Raw genomic sequence first — 25,858 nt, forward strand, 5'->3', positions numbered from 1 at the left:
TTAAATAAAGAAATGCTCAGAAACACAGTTTAATCTTAAATTATTTTATATATGTCCTCCATCACGTGAAAAACTCTACAAGAACATGTTAAAAACACCAAAAACACAATTTTCATTCGTTATACACTCCGCTTTTCCAGTGGTCTTTTAATCATGATTATACAGTTTGTAGCCAAAATAAATACATTAAAAAAACTTGTGTCATTTTCTAGGACACCGTTTTTTGCAGAGCGGCAGTAGTTCATTAGAAATTCAACTCTCCACTTCCAGTCACCCATCTATTTACACGTTCTCTGCCAGTGCAACAAAATTTGCGTGCAATTTTGAAGCAATACAGATGATTGTAGCTTTTACATCACAACAGAAATCCTTTATAAACTGCATTTTTTTTGTCACATTTGATTCACGATTTGAATAAAGAAATACTCAGAAATGCAATTTTCAACTTATATTTCTTTCCTTCATGGTCAGAAAAATACCACAAAAACATTTTAAAATCCCAAAAATAGACATAATTTTCTATTTATAAGGCCATCTAAACGACTTATTGTTACTTACATGTGCTTGTTGCTACAGCAAATACACAACAAAAAAACTACCCTAATACTTAACTTTCCCTGGACTTCGTTCTATCAGGAACATCCTTCCTATGTCTATGTTTGTAGATCCTTTCACGCTATTTTTGATCCTGTGTCAATCAAATATTTATGCAGAAAGACCGATGAGTCCCTCAGGCTCGCTTGGCTTCCACTGTTTGTCCTCCTTTTTGTGTCAAAGCCACGCGCACCACATCCTCACAGAAATGGTAGTTCTCTGCCATTCAGGCTAAATGCACACTTCGTTATAGCAAACCGGATGATTAGCAAACATCACAGCTATATAACACAAATATATAGATATTTTTTGCTTTATTTTTGTCTAGTTTTAGCAATTAGTTAGCAACATATAAGTATTTTTATCCCATTTTCTCCTCATTTACTAAGTAACACTGGAATTATTGTTTATGGTTAAGTGTGTAAGCCCTAAGGAGTCTTAAAAGGCTTTAACAATCTCTTTAAAAATAAGTGAAAAAATTTAAACAAAGTCACAAAAGCAGACAAAAAAAATGATCTTGTATGTTTTAGTGTTTTAAAATTTTATGCAGTTTTGCCCTTTTTATTTATTTAGCACAAGTGATACAAAAAATGTTATCGAGTAAATATTTTTAATCATTTATATTTCTTGAATACGCTTTTTTGAACAACATAGACTTACGTCATGTTGTTGTTTTAATTTTCCATCAAAGCAGGACCACAGACAGTCCACATTCTCAACCCAGATCGCCTCCCTCCTCCTTTTTATTCATGCAAAACAGAATGTAAACGCCGTTATTTTCCATTGGCGCAGACAAGGAAGCAGCAGTGTCTAGTCGATGGCATGGATGTATATATTTATACCTTGTATGGAACCAGATTCCAGCCGACTGCAGTGACGCACAAAGTTAAAAAAGGTCCCATTTCCTGGCCCCGCTCAGGAAGCAAAGGAAAGACCTTGGCTCCAACAGGGTTGTGCAACTGGACTCGTGGACACTTAACCATAATAAACATTTCTCTTTAACAGAGTCCTGTTTGGAGAATAGAGGGAGAGGTGGGTGGGGGGTATAAAAAAAAGGAGAATGAAAGGGATGGACTTGTTTGTTGAGAAGAAAACACAAGGTTTTGTGGAGTTCCTAAAATCTTATTCTAACAATTTTGTCTCTTGAGTTTGATTTCTTTTTTTTTACTTTTCAGGTAAAAAACTCCCCGATTAAACTATTTGGCAACCAAAAGAACCATACCATAGAAGATTTCCCAACTCAAAACGAGGAGCTGGTGAAGTGGGCGGAGCAGAAGTTTGGGGGTGTGACGTCATTCACCACTGTTCGAAATCTGAAAAACATCACTTTCAGTGAAGCACGGGGTGAGAAAAAGCATTGTTTCATTACACTCTTTCAGTAACTGTTGGAAATGCTTCTATTTTGAAATACAACAATGTGGGAAGACATGATTATAAAAGGACAAACACTCAAAAGGACACATAAAAGGTGAATAAGAATATGAACATTTGAATATGAACATGCAGCAGAGCATATGATATCTCTGAGATAACTTAGTTATAAATATTTGCAGCTAGTGGATGACAGATTCCTCCAAAAAAATAAATAAACGGAAAGAAGATAAGAAATCTTGCTAAACTTTTTACTCTTCCTACTTAAAATCTAGTGGACCACGAGAGTGCAGTAAAGTTCTGCTGTTTGTCTCTTTGTTCCAGAACAAAGTGCTGTTCAGTGTTATTGATGGAGGAGAGATTGCCCCAGGCTGAACTGTGAGCTGTAGCTCCGTACTTATTTTTAAATTGGCGTCAAAGAGGATGTGTGTAAAATAAACAAGTGTTTGTTTAGTGAGAAAAAAAGGACAAACAGCAGTGAAAACCTTGGGTTTTTCAGGTCCACGGAGAAGCTTGGGAACTAAGAAATGTTGGTTTTTGTTTTGTTTCTCTCCCACCATACTGCATTTCATTAACATGTTTCAGACTGCGCCCTGTACTGGCAGCAAACTGGTCATTCTAACAGATCGGGATGGCCTGTAAAAGTCTAAAAGCACTTAGCAGCATGTTATAAAGTACACATTACAGAAGGGCTAACACAATATACACATTTGTGATCTACAGACACAATTTGTTCAAGTTTATCCACAAAGATGTGGAGTTTATCGCATCAGATACACATCAGATCACATTGATTATACTCAGAAATATGATCCACCACTACTAAGTATTTTCTCTTTTACTGAGTACTAAGTTATTTTAATAATTCTGTTTGTGATATTTCTTTTTTTAAGGTTGTAATTGATCCACTTTGCTTCAGTATTTGCTACACAGTCTTGTAAGACTCCCTTTTTAATCATAATAATAAATGATAATTTATTAATAATTAGAAAAAGAAGAGCCAACAGGAGCACAAACCTTTGATTTGGTTGATTGAAACAGTTTAGGTGATTACTTTCTACTTTAATCTTTAATGAGAAACAGCAAAGTGCAATGCAAAAAAAACAAACTTTTTTGGAAATGAAAAAGATCTTTGATTACATAACTAAGAGTCTGCAGAATGTGGGAAACATTGAAAATTTGTTTTCAAAATCCTCAACTTTAGTGACTAAATCTTCACTAAATGCCAGAATTGAGGAGTGAAGAGTTACATTTACTCAGTTAAATAACTTTTGGTAAAAGTTCTGCTTAAATTAGGATTTTTGAGCACCTTTTTTAAACTTATGTTTTGGGCCATCATTAAATAATTCACCACTGCCTGTGCAGCAAACTAGAAGATTGTTGGAGAGATGTTGAAATCTCGGAGAGAAACCACAAGCTAACCTGTAATGTTTGTAAAGCAGCTCTGATGGGTGGGAACTTTAACTTCAATATAAGTCATATCTTTGCAATACTTTATAATCTAAATGCATATTATAGACTATATGCATACATTTGCATACATTTGAACTATTAGTCAGTACTTGAGTACTTTTGTCACTGGTTACTTCATTACTTTTGCTCAAATATATATTTGAGTTACTACTTTTTACCTCTACGAGACAAACATTTTTTGAAGTAACAGTATTTGTACTTTATTTACTAGAGGAAAACTACCTTCCTCTGCTAAAAATGCACTAAAGCTTCAATGCCTACAACAGGGTATTTGGGCCATCATAAAACCTCACAAATAAAAGAGAATAAAATAGTAAAATTATAATTAAAAGTCATAATTTTATGAAGAAAAACTTGTACATTTAAATTGAGATTTTTATTAATTCAGAGTCATACATTTATGAGACAAAAATCTGTTTACCAAGATGATATAAACAACAACAACAAAAAACCTACACTGTTTGCCAATAAGTTTTTCCTCATAATTTTATGACTATTTTTGCAAATTTGATACTTTTTTCTCACAGATGTATGAATTTATTCTGGTAAATGTATTATCAGAAAAACAAATATTTCTATTATTAGAAAAAAAAGAACTTTAGCTTTTATTTTTTAAATAAAATGAATCGAATGAAATATTTCCTACATGCTGAAGAATGTAGTATGTAAAGAGTAACCATGTGTATAATTAATAAGATGTTTTTCATCTGTACATGTACAGTCATTTATCCAAACCAATGTTTATCCACTTGTATTTGAAAACTAGCATAATATATGTATTTTAGTACTTTATATATCACTTAGTTTATGAATTCTCATCTTTTATTATGTGTAAACAACACAATTCTATGTTACTGGAGCTTATATACTCTTTAAGTAGGAACAAAATGACATATCATTCATTGATGTAGTTGATAAAAAGCAACTATAAAAAAATAAATACATTGCATATTTCAAAATAAGAGAGAAGTGGAATTATATGAAATCCCCCAGTTACATTTCAGTCTGTTTCACTCTCTTGTTCAGCACATCTTAAGAAAGAAAGTTTAACTTTACTGTAGCAGAATGTTAGAAGAATGTTCTCTAGATAAATCTGTCTACAAGAGAATCTGGAGGTTGTGGACGGGATCATCTATTGTCTCCCTCATCCTCTGAAAATCGATCGCTTGTGGAGACAAGTTAATAGAAAAAAGTTGCAACATATCTAAAAAGCAGATCATTCTTTTTCTTTTTTTTACAATCAGCCTTTCTGTCATAGACACAAGCCTTACAGTGCTTCTCCCAGTGCAGTCCTAGTGGATTAGATTTTCAAATTTGATGTTTTATTTTGAAATATCCGGTAATGTGGATCAATTATGTTGGTTTGAGATTATCATAGCACAGAATAAGACATTTGGATGTAAAGGGAGCATTGATGGTGGACATTAGGGATGTCATTACATGTTATTGCTCAGCAGTTAGCTTGAAATAGCAGCAAGGACCTCAGAGCCGGCACACTTATTTTCAAATATAACGTCCTTGAGGCAGCATGAGACAAAGTAAAACCCTTAGACATAAAATATAGATATAATAACGATCATGTTTATTTGTTTTTTTTCTTACATCCCTGAACAATCTGTTGTCTTCCTATCACAGCATCCTGTTTGATCATTCTGTAACTCTTCCCTCCAGATGCTGTATCTACTGCACTTTGCAGAAAGGCTGAGTTAAGCCTCTGCTCTTTTCAGAATGCTTTACTTTGCTTGACTTTTGGGGTGATGAAGTTGTGTGAGCTCCTCTGGAAAATCTATATCTCCCCGCATCTCATCAGTGTTCTGAAGCAAAGTGCTGCTGAGCGCAGGCTGCTGTCTCCAGGCTTGCTCTTTGAGCTCCTCTCACAGCGGGAAACAGGCGCTTTGGTCCCACAAAGTTGCTCTTCACTTTTATGTCTGTTACTGTGGACCGCTGTACCCCACTTTTCCTACAGGAAAGCTTGCACTAGATGATGATAATGAGAGAGATTCCTAAAAAAGTTATTTACTTGAGAACAAATGTCCATATTTTGAATGTCTTACTTTAGCTTTGGGATTATCTGTAGTGATGTTGTTCTTTCTGGTTTCACAGGAACCAAGCCAGGTCCTTCTAAGTGCAAACTTGAAAACGAAGATGCGTTTTTGAAGCACTTTGTGGTCATCAGAACTGATGAGTCATCACTCAAATCTTGCACCCCAAAACAACAGAGCAGTTCTGGAGATGAACTTCATATCATAAACATCCAGGAGAGCTCCAGCATCCGGTAAGCCGTGACATTTCCAACACAGCATGTCCATCGAAGGCCCACTCCGATGAAAAGTGTTATTTTTATCTTACTTGAAATGTTCTTGTGACATTTTTTTTGCTGATGATGGATGACATATATAAAGAAACTTAAGCTTAAAACAGCATTTTTGAGGATTTCTTTATTCAAATTGTTGTGAATCAGGAGCAGATAAAAAGAACTTAGAGCTTATTTGTTATGTAGAAAATATGTTAATCAGGCTGTAAGCTTCCTGCTCTGAAATCTCAGCAACGGGGAAGGGGGGCGGGGTTGCTCTGCACCAACGGTCTCGCCCACAAGTCAGAATAAAATGGAAAATTGAAGGAACTTCTGCCAATTTTTTCAAATGTATATGTTATAATTTTTGCTAAAAACAGCATAATAATTAGAAAACCACTGGAAACTAGCTACACATTGATACACATATCTTAAATTTTTGGGTCACACTTTTTAAGTTATGATTTAGGTTTCAAAAAACCAATAACAACCAAAAAAAAAAAAAAAAAATTTTTTCTAATAAGCAAGTAACAATGAAAAAAACTTTTCAGTTACATTATACTAAGTCTAGTCCAGGGGTGTCAAACATACGACCCGCGGGTCATATCTGGCCCACCATGTGGTTTAATCTGGCCCAGTCATGAAGAGAGAGAAATATAAGAATTTTGGGGGAAAAAAGCAAGTTTCTTGTTCGTTCCTGTGGTCAATTATGGTCCTGCAAAGAAATGACCGCAATGCACAATTCCGCCACTAGGGGAGCAAAGGAAAAGTAGTCAATGCAGGAAAAGATTTTTGGACATTTTATTCTATTTTGCACACTTGGATGATATTTTTAAAAGCGTTGTTACACAGGATTTGAGTCTTGATATTGATGACCTGGTGAAGACCAAATGATCCAGAGTTTTATCAGAGAAAGGGAGGTTAAGTCCAAATTCTTATGTTCACAAATGTCTGCAAATTTTTTTTTTTTTAATTGATTTGCACATTTATATTTTAGGCAGGGTATTTACTTTTCATACTTTCTGTAGCCCCCTCTTGAGTTTACAATCAGGATTGCCTCAATATCAGATGTAAAATATTAATTGTGTCAAATTAAATAAACATTTTTTAAAAAAAAAAGGGAAATCCAGGCATTTTTTCCAAATGATAAAACAACAAAATAGAAACAAAGCTACAGATAACAAGTTGATTATAGGTTATTTTGCTATTATGTTACGCTTGAAGCCAGATGGGTTGAATGTAGCCCCTGAAACAAAAGGAGTTTGACACACCTGGTCTAGTATAACATAATGCAACAGTAAATGATAAATCCTGCTTAAATTTAGCACTTTATTTGACACTTTAATCATAGGTATGTAGTTGGGATGCAACTTTCCCCTCGATTTAGTTCAGTGGTGCAACATATGGTTCGTTATTAATCTGAGATTGTGACACATCTATTGGGAGCGCTTTTAAAATAGCTCAAAAGATGATTGGAGTGGGTCTAAAATAAATAAAAAAGTGTTATTCTGTATTTATTGCCAAAGTTTGTCTTCTAATACTTATTTCTTCATATGACAGCAATGTATCCCTGCATGTGAACATGACAAACACCAGAGTGTTCCTCCGAGGCCCTCAGGGGACCACGTGGACTGTCGTCAATCCTCAATTCGCCATGCTCCTTGTAAGCTCGCAAACACACCTCAAACCCCCAGTTAATAAATGAATCACAACCCTTCACTGAGTCACAGCATATGCTTTTAGTCGCTTTTGTCACACATCTGCAAATGACAATTCCAGATTCCTCCTTGTCTAAAGCTGCCCTCTTCTCTTACAGTCTAACAACGACATCATTCTGGTTACCGAGACGATCCGTCATGACTTCAAGGCGCAGTACACGCTAAACAATGACAGCGCTGTCGATGTGCAGAAGGTGGCCTTAGATCATTTTAAAGCCAATGTCTTCACCAGCTACACTGAAGTCAGCCAGGACACAGAAAACAACAAGTCTGTGATTTCCCTGATTCTTGGACAGGCACTGAACGCATCAGGTACGACTGTTGAGGAGTTACACTTTTTTGATTTTCCGTCCTAATGTCATAAATGAGAATCACTATCAAACCATTACTGTTTTAAACATATAACTTTTTTTTTAATTCATTTTAGAGATTACTCCTTCAGCTACGGCAACACCAAGGCAAAAACCTCTGATCCCCATGACGACCAACCCTCCTCATCTGATGCCTCTGGTGATGCAGCTGTTCACCTCCCCAGACTTTCGCTTACCTCTGGACCTCAACGCCAAAGTACAGAGTGATAAAAGGATATATGCAGAGGTAAGAACAGGAAATAAACAAAAATAAGGTTTTAAAGTGTCACATCTGTGTAAAATTGACGTTTATTGAAAGTTTTTACCAAACAACTTTTCTGCAAGTCAACAAATTGATTATACTGAAATTGTCTTTAGTACCAGCACATGAAAGGTGTCCTGTAGAATTTTCCAAGCAGTTTTTGCCATTTTTATACAGTTAACTCTAAGCTAATGGGGGGAAAAATCATTATAATTACAGCATTTTCACAAATTCAACTTTTTATATTTAAAGTGGAATAACACCACAAAAATAAGCTAAAAGAGTCAAACGGAAACATAATCACAGCTTTGTTTAGTAACAAGTACAGTCGAACTCTGCTGCATCTTTCATACCACACGGATAATAGGAAGATAATGGAGGATAATAACAGTATTGGCCCCTGCAGTCTCCTCGTGAACAGGCTGTAATGAGGCAAGCTGAAAAGATAATAACCAAACCATCTCAGAGAAATACCAGCTTCCACCACAGAGCTGCGGGTTTACAGTTCATTCAATTTAGAAACTCTTTAACTTTTTCAAAATGCACAGAATAAATTAGTTAAGCATTCGATGTGAAAACCAACAGATAATTGGCTATCATGCAGCTTATTTAGCTTAATGCTGCCAAGCTGTTGAAAGGTGAGGATGGGTTTGTTGTGCATAGGAACCGTTTTTATGTTTGTGTTGGTAAAAAGACAAAATCTAAAAGATAAAATGTATGTTTTTTTATGTACAGAGAGGTACAGTGAACCTGAAAAACATAGCTTTGTAAAAATTCAGAGATTTAATGTTGCTACATAGTACTACAAAAGTAAAGTTATAAAGTTAAAAAATAATTTAAAAAAGTAAAACAAGCAGACTTTTACCCTACATAACAGGCAGACCCATAAATGTTCTTTTCTACAAACCAAATTGTGACATTCAGCATTGCTTTTTTTTCAGCAGGCTCCTGGCTTTTCTTTTATAAGCAGCAGCAAAATAGCAGCTCGCTATATTGCTGCTCACCTTTTGCAGTCACACTAGTTTTCCGTCACACATATGTGCAAAACTTTATTCAAAATTCTAGAAATGTCTATAAAACACAATTTTGCATTTACACTGTTTCTATTAAGTCAAAATTATGCAAATAAACACAGGTCATTCAAAAATATGGTGACAGATGTGAACAATACAACGATTTACAGCAGATACATTCAAATTTCACGGCGCTAGTGCTAATCATCAGCTATCAAAGGAGATGTTGGCGTCTTTTTCAGGTGTGGGAGTGGCTACAGATGAAGAGATTTTAGGGATTCATGGTGTTACAGAGGATCTGTGAATCCAATTTTGAGTGATTACATTAGAGAGGAAAATGTGTAAATGTTAATATCTGTATAGTGAAGGGCTATATAACATTAAAACATCTATATTCCTACATATAACGGGTTATTTTTAGAACATTACTCCCTAGATGTACAAGGGACCTTGTAGCTCAATCAATCAGAGCCCTATTGGAAAAAAATAAACTGCATTCACTGCTGCTTTGTTTAAATCCATAAAAACGACTAAACAACTCATGGAAAGGCAGTACAGCAGGCAAACTTACACATTTCACCAGCAAAATACTTGGCCAACCAGTAGTGCTGTATCTATACTGCCCCCTGTGGGATACTTAGCATATCACTGTCTACATTGTTCCCGTCTCAGCATGTGCCAAAGCAACACGTTCTCATCCCCAAGTCGTCACAGATTGACGTTTGGTTAAGGACCCCTCCGCGTCAAAAATTGATGTTTTGGATGTCCCCAACTCGTCGTTTTTTGATGTGAAGTCCCCAAACTCCAGGCCACAAACCAGAACCCGTCCAGTACCGGGTTAGAGTTAGGGTACCAGTAATGGGTTAGGGTACCGGTCCAGTCCGGTTCAGTACCAGGATGCAGAGCACAGCGGTTCCCTAACCCACCGCTGGTACCCTAACTGTTACCCAGGCCACAAACCGGAACTGGTCCAGTACCGGGTTAGAGTTAGGGTACCAATACTGCTGTGCTCTGCGTCCGGTCCAGTCCAGTCTAGTACCGGGACCCAGCGCACAGCGGTTTCCCAGCCCAGTACTGGTACCCTAACTCTAACCTGGTACCAGTTCACTTCTGGTACTGCCTCCGGTCCAGTACCATGACGCTTAGCGCAGCGGTTTCCTAACCCAGCACTGGTACCCTAATCAAGTACTGGTACCCTAGCTCTCTAACCCGGTACTGGTTCGCGTCTGGTACCACATCTGGTCTCAGTATTGGACTGGACGCAAAGTGCAGTGGTATCCCAACCCAGTACTGGTACCTGAGCTTTAACCTGGCGGTACCAGTTCACATCTGGTTCCAGTACTTAACAGGACCAGTTCGCGCCCAGTACTGTATCTGGTACAGCATCTGGTATCGCGTCTGGTACCGGCAGCGGACGTAGTAAGGACTTGAACCAGTACCAGACGCGGTGCCGGGCGCAAAACAGTATCGGGATGTTAGAGTTAGGTTCCGGTACCAGGCATTGGACGCAGTACAGGACCCAAACCGGTACTAGATGTTGTACCTGGATTGCAAAGCCTTGATTTTACAAAGAGCTAGCTCGTCGAAAATGATCCAAATAAATCTCATTTATTTCATTCTTGATCTCCTGCAGATTTCTGGCTCCGCCTTAGGGGACATCGTTTTGAGCCTAAAGGTGATCACATGCCTTGCTCGCTCCAAAGGGTCGTGCCCCGTAGTGAAAGAGCTGCCCTTCATTCCAGAGGCCTGCACCTCAAAAACATGCTCCACCAGCACCAGACTCAGCTTCTCCTTTGACCAGATCCAAGAGCTCACATCCACCACGTGGGATCTGGAATGTTCTGTTGAATTTTGCTATTTTGAGGTAAGAATTTATTCTTAGTCCCCTGAAAGTATTTTTTTGGCACATTTACAAGGTTTTAGTGTTTCATCACAAAACGTCCTTAAAACAGACAAAGTTTAGTTAACTATAGTTTGACCTTAAGGTGCAGACCCTCTGCTGTAATTCAAGCTTATTTACATCTAAATTGCTGGCTGGGTTTGCAATACACAAAAACAGCCTTTTAGGACCTAAAGTGGGTTTCTTACTACTTACTATAAATATAAAGTCAATTCTTTGTGGCACCATTTTGAGAAGAGTTCTTCTCAGTCAGTGTCTGCCTGAAGTGTGACACTGACGTGCATCACAGTCGAGCAGGTTTCATCCTCAGCGTTGCTTTGCCAGCTCTTTGTTGCAGCTGTTGTCAGGCCTTTGAGTCGTTTTGCTCCTGGTTTCGTCTTCAGAAAGAGGAGCAAACAGCTTGATCATGTCGAGATCAGGTAACCGACTTGACTACAGCAGGATGTTGCACATGTCTGCTTTGAAAATGCGACTGAATTGTTTCCCCAGTAGCATTGCAGCGTGTTTCTATTTGTGCTTGCGAAGCCATTATCCAATCAACTGTGCAGCATGGGTCTGAATCTAAGCAGACACAGGGCCCGTATGCACTTCACAATGATTTTGTCTTATGTGCCATCATCAGTAAACACTTGCCTCTCAGTGCGACTGGAAGCCATACATATTTCATAGGTGATTCTGTTCAGATCATGAGGAACGATGAGTCTTGTCCATGTGCTTTCCTTGCTGGTATTTCACATCCTTCCCATCTAACATGAGGTTTTAAGGCGTTGTAAGAATATGGTGTCCATTTTTTTTCCTACTTTTGAAGACTGATTTGCTGCATGTGGTGAACCCTCTGCAATTCATCTTGCAAAGTCTTCTATTTATGGCAAACCTGCATAGTAATACGTCTACTTCCTGGAAAGTGCGCTGCAGTCGGCTGGACGCTCTTCTTGGGTTTTTTTTCTTCATAATGGAAAGGATCCTGTGATCATCCATCCCTGCTGCCTCCTGTCCAGGCCTTTTTATGTTGCTAAGCACACCAGTGTGTTCTTCTTCCCTCACACTGAACAGACTACTGATTTGGCCACTCCTAATGATAGCACCGTCTCTGAGGGATTGGCTTTGTTTTGATGCTTGAAGATGGTGCGTTTCGCCTGCACTGAGAGCTCTGTTGACAGCATGTTTGGGGTTCACAACACCAGCTTTTTTACTCGACTGCCAAACTTGGAATCAACTCCAGTCTCTTTATGTGCATAATTGATGAAGAGATTTTTTTGTGAGAGTCGCCCACACTGGTCCATTGAAGATCCACTTCAATGAAAATTGTGTTTTTAGTGTGTTTTGTGGCATTTTTCTGATGATGTAGGACATGTATCAAGAAAATCAGGCTTAAAATTGAATTTCAGAGTATTTCTTTATCCGAATCCTCAATCAGGAGCAGATGCTTGAAAAAAAAGAGCATATTTGCAGACAAATACGTTAGCTTGTTTCCACTGAATGGTCTGGTCCGGTGCGGTTTGGTAAGGAGTGGTACGACTCGAGACCAAAAGAGCGCTATATCGGCGCTTTCTAATGTCGTCATCACTTTCCGCCAATAGGCGAGTGGCTATAGCGACTCCGCCCCAACCATTTTGACCTACAACCGATATGGCCCCCAAGAGGTACAGTTCGGTAATGTTTAACGGGTCCACTTTACAATGGAAACTCTCAAAATACCACTCAGTGGAAACGAGGCTATAGATATATCTTGATAGCTTCGATATTGTCATTTTTGTTGCACCAGTAAGGTTAGGTTGGGGGTGTGAGGGGCATCTCCCGCAACTCAAATGCAAATTTTTAATGGACTACTGCCCCTTTGCTGAAGTTATGTCCTTGAAATGACATTTTTTTTTTATTTTATTTTGGCTGAAACAGCATAATTATTAATAAAATACTGCTGGGAACACTTTCAACAAAGATCAAAAGTTATTTTTTTCAAGCTCAAGTGCTAAAAAATCGTTAGACACAGTGTGGTTGTAAAAACCCTCATACTGTTATATAACGGATACAATTATTTATCAATTCAAATCAACCTTTACTTAAAAGATTGTTAAGTTTAAAACTCCTACAGTGCAAAAAGTTGTTTTCTTACCGAGCAAAACTGCTTGTGAAATGACCCTTGTGACCTCATTCCTGCTTACAACTTTAATGAAAGTATTCTCTTTATAAATGAGGATTTCCGCAGAGGCAGCTTACAAAAGAAATCCTTCATGATGATGTGGCGTGATTGTCTTTGCAGATATGTGGATCTGGAGGAAGAGTGAGGAGGAGCCTGGAAGTGACACAGCCGTGTCTGCAACCACCAAGTGAGTTCAGTTTGAGCTCCAAATTTTTTAAAACTGAGCGTCAATAAACACATCTCAGAGATGAAAAAAAATCCTGAAATTACATTCTAGGCCTTCAGGACTTAATCAGTGTGTTGGTGTTGGGCCAAACGGTAATTTTCTCCTTGTTGCTTACAGCGCACACCAATACGCCGCGCCGCCGGTTGCCATAGCAGTGAAATCACAACACGCGGCGAGAAGTTGTAGGGCAGGGCCCCGTCCTTTAGGAAGGTCTGCAGACTGACCTTGTGGCCACAATCAGACATAATGGCCCGCGAGGGGAAGGAGCTGATGGGGGAGCGAAGTCCTTTGTGTTTCCAGGAGGTCTGACTGCACCGCTGTCCAAACACAGACTCTAGAGGGCTTTGTGCTATTGTGAGCTTAATCAAGATGTTTGGCTGACGAAAAAAAAAAAAAAAAGGGAAAAGATGTCTTTCTAAAAAGAAATAATAATTTCCGAGTATAGGATTCAAATGGGGAAAATGACACAAGGAGGAGAGAATGTACAAATGGGACTCACAATGGATGTTTTCATGACATAACCCTTTAGATGTTTTTAACCGAAATAGATCATCCCTATTTACAGTCTCCCATTGATTCTCCTCTAAAAGAGATACAAAGGTTACTATATATATAAGCAGAACCAGCAGACTAACATGTTTTTTTTTTGGTTTCGAGCCTCTATAGGGCAGGACTGAGTGCTCCATTCAGCAATCCTTCCTGTTTGGGAGTTTTCATGCAGAGGGCAGGGAGTCACAGCACAGGCCTGGTGTCTCTCTCCTCCCCTCCACCTGGACGGGAGCTTCTGCTTCCTGCTCCTGTTTGTTCAGCTTTGCTGTCAAAGCCTCCCTTATACAAACCAACACTGCTACCGACTGCAGAAAACAAGTCTCTGGAGAAAGCCTGCTCGAGCGTGCTGTGATGTTTTTGTCCCATGCAGGGTCAAAGAATGTTCCCTGTTGTTAGATCAGCGAGCGAGGTTGATGTCTGCCATGCAGGAAGCGCAAACACCCACAAGATGTCACTGTTTCAGTGCTCTGCTTTGTTTATTTCAGGTGATATGTTGCATTTATTCATTATATACCAACATTAGTTCTCTGTACCGTTCTGGAACTTTCCAAAGTTATTAGTCAAAGCAACTTAATGTATGCAGTAATGGCCGAGCTTCTCCTGAGCAAAGAGTGTCTTCGCCCCGCGATGTCCTCTCCTTCGTATCCCCAAAGGCACGGGGTGTGGATTCCATGAATCATGAAAACAGTATGTAGCGTTAGCTTGTGCCGGCAGGAGGGAACACGGGCAGGTGCAAGAAAACAAACGGCGCGGCGACGATTATTTATTTTATGAATGTTCAGATGTCGAGTGTTTGCGGAAGGAGACAGGGGAGAGGATGTGTTTGCATACTGATCTAAAAACACATGACGCACACACACGGACAGTTTGGTGAGGATTTGTGACAGCTTACATGCCTTTTTTAATTTTTATTTGATCTTTTTTGTCTGTTTTTGTGGCGGAGTCACGCAGCCCTCACAGTAAAATCCGTGACATTTTTGTTGGGTCAAATTCAGAGAGTAACTGGCTTTATGTCCAAACTTTCAGCATCTTGAACATGAGAGACATAGATATAGATGTTGGAAGTGAATTGTGACTAGTGCTGTTACACAATTATTTTTTGTGCGATTAATTAATCGTGACCTGTAGATAATTAATCTAATTAATCAATTTTAATCGCAAGGATTCTTAACCCATTAGTAGCTGTTAAAAGCCTCATTTTGAGGTTTTTTGTTTAAGTTTGTGACATTCTGGAGCAGTAAAAGATCAAAATAAAACTAAATAAAACCAAAATTAAAAAAGAAATAAATAAGAATAAAAAATAAAACTTAACAAAACATAAAAAGGTGGTTTTATTATTATTACTTTTTAACTATAAAAGACTTCCAACTTTTACTTTGACACCACCAAGGGGTGATTTATTTTTATTTTTTTTTAATTTTAATCCTTAACAAATTAACAAAAAACAACCGGGTCCAGAGTACTCAAATTTACCACATAAAAAAAACCGTAGGAACACTTTTAGGAGCAATTAAAAAAAATATTAAAAACAAAAGTCATTTTACCACAACAGCAAGACAGTAGAAAAGACATTAGAGGGATTTTATAGTTTTCCGTAACCCATTTGGTTGAATTTTATCATTTTAAAGAAGCAGAAAAGAAATAAAGAAGATAATCTAAGAAGAAAGAAATGAAACACAGCTGAGAAATATGTAGACTTTTGGGTTTGTTCCTTAAAAAAACTGTCAAAATCAAGCGCCAAGAGGTAAATTTTCCCTCTAAAATGATGCTGTTTGAAATTTTCAATGTCGCTTTTCTCCTTCAGAATCTACTAGAATTACGTTGATCATGTTAACAGTTGAAAAGTTAAAGTGTGCTAAAGATTTTTTGTTTAAGTGTCATCAGCGACGCCTCGGGTGTCAAAGGGTTAAACAGCCCGCTCTTGTAAAAAAAAAAAAACATTAAAACTTAAAAATATAACAGGACTGAAGTTCTAATCATTAATTTTATATTTTATTTTTAATGACCATAAGTTGGATAAAATGCTCCTCCAGGTGTGCATAACACGGAAGTAACCATCTAACGCAAAAATAACGTGATAAAAAAAAATGCATTAAAAAAATAATGCATTAAAATGTCAGTAATTAATTAATCGCAATAATTTGACAGCGATAATTGTGACATCTGGGAATGATCAATATATATATTTCTTATTTTATCCATGTCAAGGTAATGTATTGGCAGAAAACAACGCTCTGCTTTGCCCTCACCAGACCGGGACAATCTGCTCGCCCTGCAGTTCTTCATGTCAGGAAGTTTTAAAGTCTAATTTACTCTTTCTTTGTGTCTGGAGCAAGCTTGCTGAGCGGAGGAGGCACAGACGTCTTAGCAAAAAAAAAAAAAAAAGCAGAAGGAGAAGCGAGTGCATGACAGAAGGGATTTTCCATTTGTGCAAATGGTGTTTGGAATCCTACATGAAGATGCAATCAGAACACAGCGATTGCAGAAGAACCATGTCGTGTTGAACTGATTAGAGGGAAATATGAGATGACCTGGAACCTCTGCATCCGCCGCTCATATATGTTTTTTTTTTTTCTTTATAAATGCAATCATCGAAGTGATGGAGCTGTTTATGGATTAAAAAAAAAGAAAAAATTGGCAGCGAATATGAGGTTTAATCCAGAAATGAAGTGATAAATTGTCAATTTAATTGATTAATTCTAGGGGGGGCAGGTGATTAAAACAGCCATGTTTTATCATGCAGCTCCGTCTTACATTAATTAGTCTTAAAAAAAAAAAAAAACTGTCATTAATCATTTTCACAAAAGAGGTATTGAGGGTGAAAGAGGAAAAAAAGTAATAATAAAATGTAAACTTTTTGTCACTTCCTGTTGATGTGAGTAAGCGTTTCCTGCACACAGATTGAAGACAAATAACCCATGAAAGCGTCTTTAAATCTGATAAATTCTCCTAATAACAACATAACCAGACTTGCATTTGCAGGACTTTCTTTAACGTATGAAATCATAATAAATGGGTCGTTCTGCTCGCTGTTGTTTAACTTAAGCTTGCATACATTGTTCTTTGCTGTTTTCGTTTCAGCCCAACCATGCATTGATTTCGGCTTATCTGGCGTTCTTGGCATTGCTTTTGGAGGCTTCCTGATTGGAGTTTTACTTATCGGAGCTTTGTGGATTATCAAAATTAAAACAGGTAAGTGTTTTTGTAAGGTTATGCCCAGACATCAAAGTGGAAATTGTGCAGATTAAAGGTGGTTTTTGCTCATTGTAGGGTATCCAACTGGACTGGACTCCACTGCGGCCAGTATTCCTGGTGAGAAAGAAGCTGTGCTCCGTTCTTCTTTTACTTTGTTCTCTTCATGTTCTCATTATTTATTTATTTGTTTCCAGGTTGCCCTTGCTCAGGAGTAAAGCGGCAGCCTGTATCCACCAACCCATGCCCCTCTGAGAACAGCAGTGCCAATGCAAGCATCGGAAGCACCAAAAGCACACCGACCAGCAGCATGGCATAAGTATGCTCCACCAACAAGGCGACATCGAATTGGCTTTGTGCTTTTTTTTTTTTTTTTTTTTTAAGACATTTCTAAATTTTGCCCCATTATAATCTCCTTAACAAAAGCACAAAAAATGTGTTGGAAAAAATGGGTGCTACCTGGAAGTTTGGAACTAACGTCCACCTTTGCATTCTCTCTGTGCGGCAGAACTTCTAGACGGGAAGTTAGAAGGGCCAAACAAAAAAAGAAAAGAAATAATCTGGCTCCGAGCAACAGGAAAAACAAACCATATCCCCCAAGAGCTAACAGGAAATTCAGCACATTCCTTTCGATGAATTGTGCTTGCGTGATGGCAGCACAATAATAGCACAACAGGAGACAAGCTGGTCAAAAGACAGACAAATATGAAGTGCTGTAGCAATGTCAGCACCCCCCTCCAAAAAACAAATTAAAGAAATGCACTTAAAGATGCTCACTTCCAGGAATATTTGTTCAAATTGGATTTTAAAGGAAGATATTTCACAGCTACCTCTTATTTTATAGACGTCTAGAGCTAAGTTTAAACAAAATATGTAAAAAAAAAATCTCTGAATTTATTCTATTTTTTTAAATTTTGCAAATTTGCATCTTTAAAGTTAACCCTCAAGTGACCCCGTGGGTCGCACTTCTCCTGTTTTTCAGTGGGTGTATCGTTGCTGACTATTCTTCCCTTTGTTTTGTGTGTTTTATTTGAAGTTACAGATTTATGTAGCTTATTTATTTATCTATATCTCCTAAAAAGACACGGTAAAAACATTTTTTTTTATTAATTAACAATATCCGACAGTTAAAATGGTGTGTGTGTTTTTCACTACATTTTTTACACCTGGAAAGATTAAAATATCAAATTTGGCACATCACTTTTGTTCTTTATAAAAGCAAAAAAAAAGAACCAAATAGGTCACCCGAGTGGAAATTCCCCACTTTGATCACATTTCCCTCACTGGAAATGATAGGGAGTCCATTACAATCATCTCTCCTAAATTTAGCATAGTTGACAAAGACAATCATTTGAACATATTAATTAGTTTTATCATTACCCTTTAAACCTGCAATCAGGCTTTTATGCTCTGGACATGGACATCGACTGTAATCTATTATACTTTATGCTATTTAGTGTCCTATTATCCATAGTGTGATAAGACCCTGGTGCTGCAGTCTATTTTGTAATTAGAGATGAGTGGGGGGAAGGATGACTTTATCCATAGTCAGTGCATTAGCACTACATGGGGGGAAATAAAGAAATCCCTCCTGGCTCTTGTCTGAGCACAAAAATTACAAACTAAATCTGAATAAAAAAAAAAATTACAAAAAAATATAATTTTACACTAAATGTATACATGTGAAAAAATTAAAAACTCATTAAAAGTCAGTTATACTCGATTGTGAAACCTCACAATAACATGTTGCAATACATGTTAGAAGAAAGTGAATTATTTCAGTAAGTTAAAGACTCACTCTGATAAAAAGTGTGTTTTTTGTGTTCATTTTAAGGAAATTAAGTTTAAAATTGAATTTCTGAGTATCCGCTCTGCAAAAACTATTTCCTACGTAACAACATTTTTTTTATTTTGCCTTAAAACGGAAGAATCATAGTTAAAAAACCACTTGAAACGCTTTTAAAATAAATCAGAAGATGATTGGAGTGGGTCTTTAAAACCTATATTTGATTAATAATTACTCTTTCTTATAGAATCATCTGAAATTAAAAAGCTTTTCTCTGTTTAGGACTCCCGCGCTATCACTGTAACTCACAGTCAATATGGAAATCCCTAAATTAGTGTTCACACAAGTAATAATAATTAAATCTTTCTATCCAAATTTCTTTCAACAGTTTTATTTATTTATTTAAGTCAGCTCTGCATACATCCCAACAAATGGAAATTTTCTGATAATAGTCAAAAATCCGACATAGGATGAATTTCAGCAAAGCACCATTCAAAACTTTTTTTTTTTAAACTGTTCATTTTGAAATTTTTTTTTAGATATCGTCATGATTTTTTAATCTATTAGTTTAGTAACAAATGTAACCTTTGTATAGTTGTTTGAGAGTTTCATAGCTGCTTGATGGGAACTTTGAGGAAGGCTCCAGCTGTAGAATGACGGTTGATCCGTAAAACTGTTTATGTTATTGTACAAATGTTGGTTTATTTTTGCTTTTATTTTGAAATTCATACAAATCTTTCATAAATTGTAATTATCAATGCAGAAAAGGATCAGGACCACCAGAATAAAGAGCTATTAGGAATAAAAATGTTCTTGCCCTGTGACACACTGGTGAGCTGTGCGATCAACTATAGTGGGGATAGGCTCCAGCAACCCTCAACCTCAAAAGAGATTAAGCGAATTTGGAAAATGGAAAAACGATCTACTTTTGAGAAAATATATTAATCAAATTTACCTAGCTATGTAATTTAGAGGTGTCTTAAGTTGTGTGCTACGTTCAATTTCTGCAGGAAATTAGACGTTTCATTTTGAAATAAAAGATCATTTTAAAATTTTAACAAAAATCCAATCGTTTTGTCAACTAATCCCAGAATTTTTATTGTCTTCTGAATTAAAAAAAAAATTCAAAGTCTGTATGTCACCCACTATGTAAAATAAAACTAATCTGTTCATAGATTCTCGACAAATGCATGTTAACTATTCTTTTTAATATAGTTTTTAATTTTTTTTCTAAAGAAGATTAATTTATTCAGCATGAAATACAATCTAATGCATTTTTCAATCAGCTCCAAAAGTTTTTTTTCCCAGTAATCTTAGAAAATAAGAGGGCCAGTACAAATTGCCACTTGAGTATTTGTGCAATATGATGATAGTAACGTGTATGTACTGTTGATATGTCATTTCTACCATGTTTTGTTGTTTGTTTGCCTTTGTAAGTTTTGTATATCAATACCTTAAAGCATAACCTGGTATGTTCTCTGTTGTATTTTGAAGAACTGGGACAATTTTTAATCAAAGCACAAGATTTGTGTTGTATCTTTATGTTTTTTATATATATTCTTAGAGCGAAGATCGGCTCTGCTGTCATCACAGATGTAAAAAAGAAAAAAAAGAAACACCATTTCATTTGTTTTTTGCCTGTTTGACTGTGCTGCAGTCAAAAACGAAGCGAATGTTTGCAGCCGCATCCTGACATTGTGTGGAGCTCACTGTATTATCTTCAGTGGATGTGATGGGGAATTCCATTTGTGATGTGGATGATACCAGGATGTCTCACCCTGAACTCGCAACACCGGATTCAGCGCTCTTTTTTATCAACAGACACCCACCTTTAAAATTCTGAAAAACCGCAGTGATGAGTTATTTCTTTGTCCTCAAACGCAAACACATTTTTATAGCGGGCGGGCGTTGGGCGTTAAATCTGTCTGAAAGCATCCAGCCTGTCAGTTTGTTCACTGCTTAACCTTAAAGGTTTGACTGCAGTTATTTTTATGCTATGGTGGGCGACTTTTACCCAAATAGATTCATTTGTCGAGACAGAACTCCAGTGATGCTTTGTCTTTCCTTTTTTTTAATTTTTTTTTATTCTACAGTCATTTTAATAAAGTGAATTTGACAGACATTATTCCTGTTTTCCGGTGTAATTTTTATGCCCTGATGGCATTTTAGAGGCTGCACTCTGCTCCGAAATGCACCGAGTGGCCAATAGCCAACTGCTTTGCATATTTTTCACTAAATCTTCAGAGACGGACAGATATAGGCAGAAAGGTTGGAGATATCTTCACAGCTTTATTCTGAATGAGGAAAAAGTGGTGTAAAAGCAGCACTAAAGCAGTTTTTTTTTTTTACATGGATCAGTAAAAAGGCAAAGTTACTTCACTCCAATTGTTTGGCACAACGGGGACATTTTCAACTCCTACATTCCTTACTTTACAGAAACTCTCGCCTTTGCTGTACATCCACATTCAAACAACTGCAGCACAGAGTCTTGATATTGCAAAGAAAACCACAGATATACAAGTCTGAATATATGCATGGGGAGGGGGGGCAGCACCCCCTTGAATGTCGTAAAAAAAAAAAACTAAAAATGATGGCCTGCAAAAATGCACAATTAACTAAATAAAATCCAGAAACGAGCAAAAAATATAAGATAAAAGACAAAAAGTGTAAGGATGGATGGACAGATAGACATAAAAAATGGTCTCAAACTTGATAAATGCAGAGGGTAGTGTTAAGAAGACCGTTTAATATAAGAATTATAAAACAAACTGATCTAAGGAGAAGAACTAGCATAGTAATAGCATAGTTTCTAAGCATTTTTGTGGCTTGAAGGGGTATGACACCCGAATCTCTTAGTATACCCAGACTCTCCCATATAGTGGAGCTGGCTAAATCCAGAATGACCACAAAATTAGGAATTACTCCCCAAAAAATGTTTTAAAGGGGTAGTTTGACTTAATTGCAGGAAAGTGACTATTTGCATTCATGTATAGCATGGAAAGAAAAAAAAAACTTATTTTTCAAGATAAAAGTGAATCATGAGTAGAATGAACAAGAGTCAGTCAATCATACTTGCGTATCCTGGAATAATAGAATCATTTGAGTCATGACTGTCAAGGTTTTTCCTTTTCTAAAGATCGTTGATGGTAAAATGTTTTTCTGTTTGTCGATTTTCAGACTGTTATAGCATGAAGTGTGACACCAGTTCAGAGTGAAAGGAGCATTTTGCTTTTATCCTCTGTAATCTAAACTAAATATATCCATTTTGACTCACGACTTCTATCTCAATACTCTAGTAGGCAAAACCATGTATTTTATCTGGGCTGGGGACCGGCACAGGAAGACTCAGAACCTGTCATTTTTGTAAATTCATTAACAAAAAAAGTGTAATTTGACCTAAAATAATTCTGCAATTGGAATGGAAGCAGTCATTCTTTATTGGTTTTCTTTCCTGAAAATTTGAAGTCATTTTTCCTCCAAATCCACTTGCCTTTAACAGAACTGGGGCCAGGACACCAAATGCCAGCAGACAGCTCACATTTCTTAGAGTGACAATAGAAGCTTTCTACCGAACAAATTGGGTGTATTGTGTTTTTCTTGTTTCCGTCTCCTTTCTTTTATGCAAAACTATGTCTTGTGAAAAGGGTTTCTTGGGCTTATAGTGTACAACAGACCAGCCAAAATCAGTTGTCACATCACGGTGTATGTTGGAGTGAAAAGAAACGCCTTTTCCACCAGGCGAGATTAAGATGCCTTTGAGTTTATTTATGAAATGTATCTTAATGTTTGTTTGAGTGCCTTTAGAAGGTTTTTTCAGGGGAAAAAGCCTACATTTGTCTTAAAAACCTGCATAGCGATGCATGCATGTGAGAATTTTGAACCCAGACTTTACATTAAAAGAGGTGGATTGAGAGTGCGATGTGAATGTGGCCATAGAGACATAAAAGTCATCAAACCTTTTAAGATTTATTAACAGTAGCAAATAATAGGTGAGTCACGTCAAATATTGTAAACAATGGTTGCAATGCTATGGCTTTCTTTTATTTTAGCATTAAAATGACAATTTTGAGGCTTCATAGTGGCGCTGTGGTTTGTGCTCCCACTTCACAGCTAGAAGGCCCTGGTTCAAATCCCAGATGGGACCTTTCTGTGTGGAGATTGACTGTTCTCATGTTTCATAGGTTAATTGGGTACTCTAACGTAGGGAATGGCACACTATGGATATTAAAACTGTTTAATCTGGTCCACTAAATTTTGTTTGATAATTCTGTTGTCTCCCCACACATAAATGGCAATCTTCAAATAAAATTGACTTTTGTCAATTAGTGTTTTATTTTGTGTGTGTGTATGAGACGTTCTCGTATCTTCGGATAGTAATTTTTCTGATTATTCCAACACCACATGAACGCAGCATTTGTGATTTTCCCTTAGAGACATCAACCCATTTGTGCAATTGGCACTAAAATGAGGACAAAGTCAGGTTTGAAATAAAATTTCTAACATTTTTTTGTTCTAACATATATCCATCCATCCATCTTCTTGTCCGCTGTTTCCCTTTCGGGGTCGTGTGGGTGCCGTGTTCATTTTCATCTCTACTATCTGCTTAGATACCAAAAATGATTGCACTTGTCAGTTTTGGTATTTTAATGTGAAAAATTGGCTATATTTTGAAAATTGACCGGATTTTCTTGGTGTAACTTCCTGCCAAAATTCCCGGAGATCACTTGCGGTTTGCGCAAAAAATAGACCAGACATCAGAACGATCACTGCACGGGGACCGCAGCTCTTAACAAGGGCCCAGAATGGAAGCAGCCTCTATTCGGCGCCACACCTTAGCGATTCCCCGTTCAGTGTGAACCAAAAATTGTGCCCACCCCTTCTCTAATGTAAGTGTGTGAGTGATAGTGTGACCCTGCAACATACTAGCAACCTTTTCAGGGTTTTCACCCAACTGTAGCTGGGACAGGCTTTGGTGACCCCAAAATTGATAAGAAAATTGGTAGATTGGATGCAAATAAAAAATTCATAGTAACAAAAATAGATAAATTTTTTGAATGCATCAAAATAAATTTAGATACAAAAAACACTGTTCAGTTAATGATGCAGTGTTTGGTATAGTGACATCAAGAGGTTCTAACAGTAAATTACAATTTTAATTTATTTTATACATGATTTAAATAATTCTGATTTGACTTATAATCTGGTAAAAAAAAAGGTTATTGTCACAAGTAAGTATTTTCTTTTACTGCCTGTTATTTTTCTTTGCTTTTAATTGCTTTTTCCTAATGAATTTCCAACGACCACCACTAGATGGTGCAACATTTTAACTGAGTTTGAATTGCTTATGAAATAGGAATATGATAAGAGGGAACTTTACTTATGAAGACTCACCAAGCACTACGAGCAGAATGCCAAATGTTGATCTTGATCCAGTGTAAATGTTTACTTTTCACATTATTGCGTACCTGTGTTTTCTGTTCTTTTAATCGGGTTAACAAATCCATGACTCACACTGACATGAAGCCGATAAAGCCTTGAGGGCATGTTGAATTCAGGAAGCTTCATCTGAGCAGAACAGAGGTTACCCGGCGAAAGCAGTCTCTCCCTCAGACTTTCACACCCCGAGGTGCTGCTGTGCTGCACACAAGGTTGTTTACACTTTTCCAAGGCTGCGCTCAGGCTCTGCTTCTGTCTTCTCCCCCTCACCCCCCACTCAGACATTCACTTCCCCGCGAGCATCCTCACACACACACGCATGCCCACACCTCCCTGACTATCCACAGTCTGGTCATGGGTAATCCTCTAACTTACAGGCAGTGAAGTGTGCCCGAAGCAAATCCCATTCCTTCCAAACCCAGACACGTATGTTTGTTTAAAACTCCGCAGAGACAACACGCCACAGCAGTTTTTTTCTTTGACTTGTACGATTTTTTTTTTTTTTTGCCTTACACACCCTTTCACATGCAAATAACAAAAACCATGAAATGTGTCAAAAAATATCCTGACTTGAGTCACAACTCTCTTCCAGTTGGAATTTCTTATACATATGTGGAATCCGATCTTAATATTTCATAATATTTCATAGAATTTTAAATGTTTTAGCTATAACATTAGCAAATATGCACATTTTGCACATATATCAAGCAAATCAAAATGTGAACTTGGAACAAAAATTGCTTGTAGAACTGTCAAATGCATAATTAAACTTTGAAAGATGAGCTGACAGTAAATCTTTAATAATTTGTCATATTTCGCATAAAAGCTTATTGCAAATTAATTAAAGAAGCATGAACTTCTGGAACTCTAAAAATAGAAAATAAAAGTCTTAAAATATATTGTGGCTACATTGTTATGCAGGATTAAGAAAAAACTAAATTCTTTGGTTTGGTAGACACAGAGTCAAAAGAACAGGCTTGTCCAGTAAATTCAGATTTCACCTATTTCCAGGGGTGGAGCTACGGGGGAGTCAAGGGGGGCAAGCCGCCCCCTTTAACTATAGTTAAAAAAAATAAATTCAAGTATTTTTAAGCATTTTAAAGCACTTCAACTATAAAAGGTGCTGTTTTAATATTAATAAAAATAAGTGTTTAAAATACATTTTTTAATTCTTTCATCAGTAATGCACGTCCATTTTGTGGTTCTCACTTGCCACCCTACGAAAGACATCTACCCCTTTCCTTACGTCCCGTGTAAAATGTTTAGGCTCCGCCACTTTTGAGATTTGTTATAGAATTACTTTTTTTCCCCTAAAAATGGAATTCCACTCTGCAAAAATTGAATAAGAAAGAAAAAGACCCTTGTTTCAAGAAAAAAAACGTCCTATTTTCTGCCTTGCAAGAAAAATAATCTCATCTAAAGTTTTTCACTAGCAGGATGATCATAGTTTGAGAAAATGTGACTAAAAGTGACTAATCTTAGCGAAAAGTGACTTAAATTATTTTCTTAAAATCATATTTTTTCTTACCCCAATGGCAGACTTTGTTTTTTTTTT

At 37.1% G+C, this 25,858-nt stretch overlaps 1 protein-coding gene across 1 annotated transcript in view; it reads left to right on the forward strand.

Annotated features, from left to right (window-relative positions):
* The window catches only part of eng (endoglin), a 61,725-nt gene extending 40,733 nt beyond the window's left edge, over positions 1–20,992 (forward strand). Inside the window, exons 4-13 of the mRNA XM_024298645.2 lie at positions 1,770–1,938; positions 5,542–5,713; positions 7,292–7,394; positions 7,548–7,761; positions 7,877–8,046; positions 10,708–10,938; positions 13,235–13,301; positions 16,971–17,081; positions 17,160–17,201; positions 17,279–20,992. Of these exons, the coding sequence (XP_024154413.1) occupies positions 1,770–1,938; positions 5,542–5,713; positions 7,292–7,394; positions 7,548–7,761; positions 7,877–8,046; positions 10,708–10,938; positions 13,235–13,301; positions 16,971–17,081; positions 17,160–17,201; positions 17,279–17,400 (1,401 nt within the window). The 3' untranslated portion in view covers positions 17,401–20,992. The remainder of the gene's footprint in view (positions 1–1,769; positions 1,939–5,541; positions 5,714–7,291; positions 7,395–7,547; positions 7,762–7,876; positions 8,047–10,707; positions 10,939–13,234; positions 13,302–16,970; positions 17,082–17,159; positions 17,202–17,278) is intronic.
* The last annotated feature ends 4,866 nt before the right edge of the window (positions 20,993–25,858 follow it).

This window comes from Oryzias melastigma, linkage group LG12, assembly GCF_002922805.2.
Source record: "Oryzias melastigma strain HK-1 linkage group LG12, ASM292280v2, whole genome shotgun sequence".
Taxonomy (NCBI): Eukaryota; Metazoa; Chordata; class Actinopteri; order Beloniformes; family Adrianichthyidae; genus Oryzias; species Oryzias melastigma.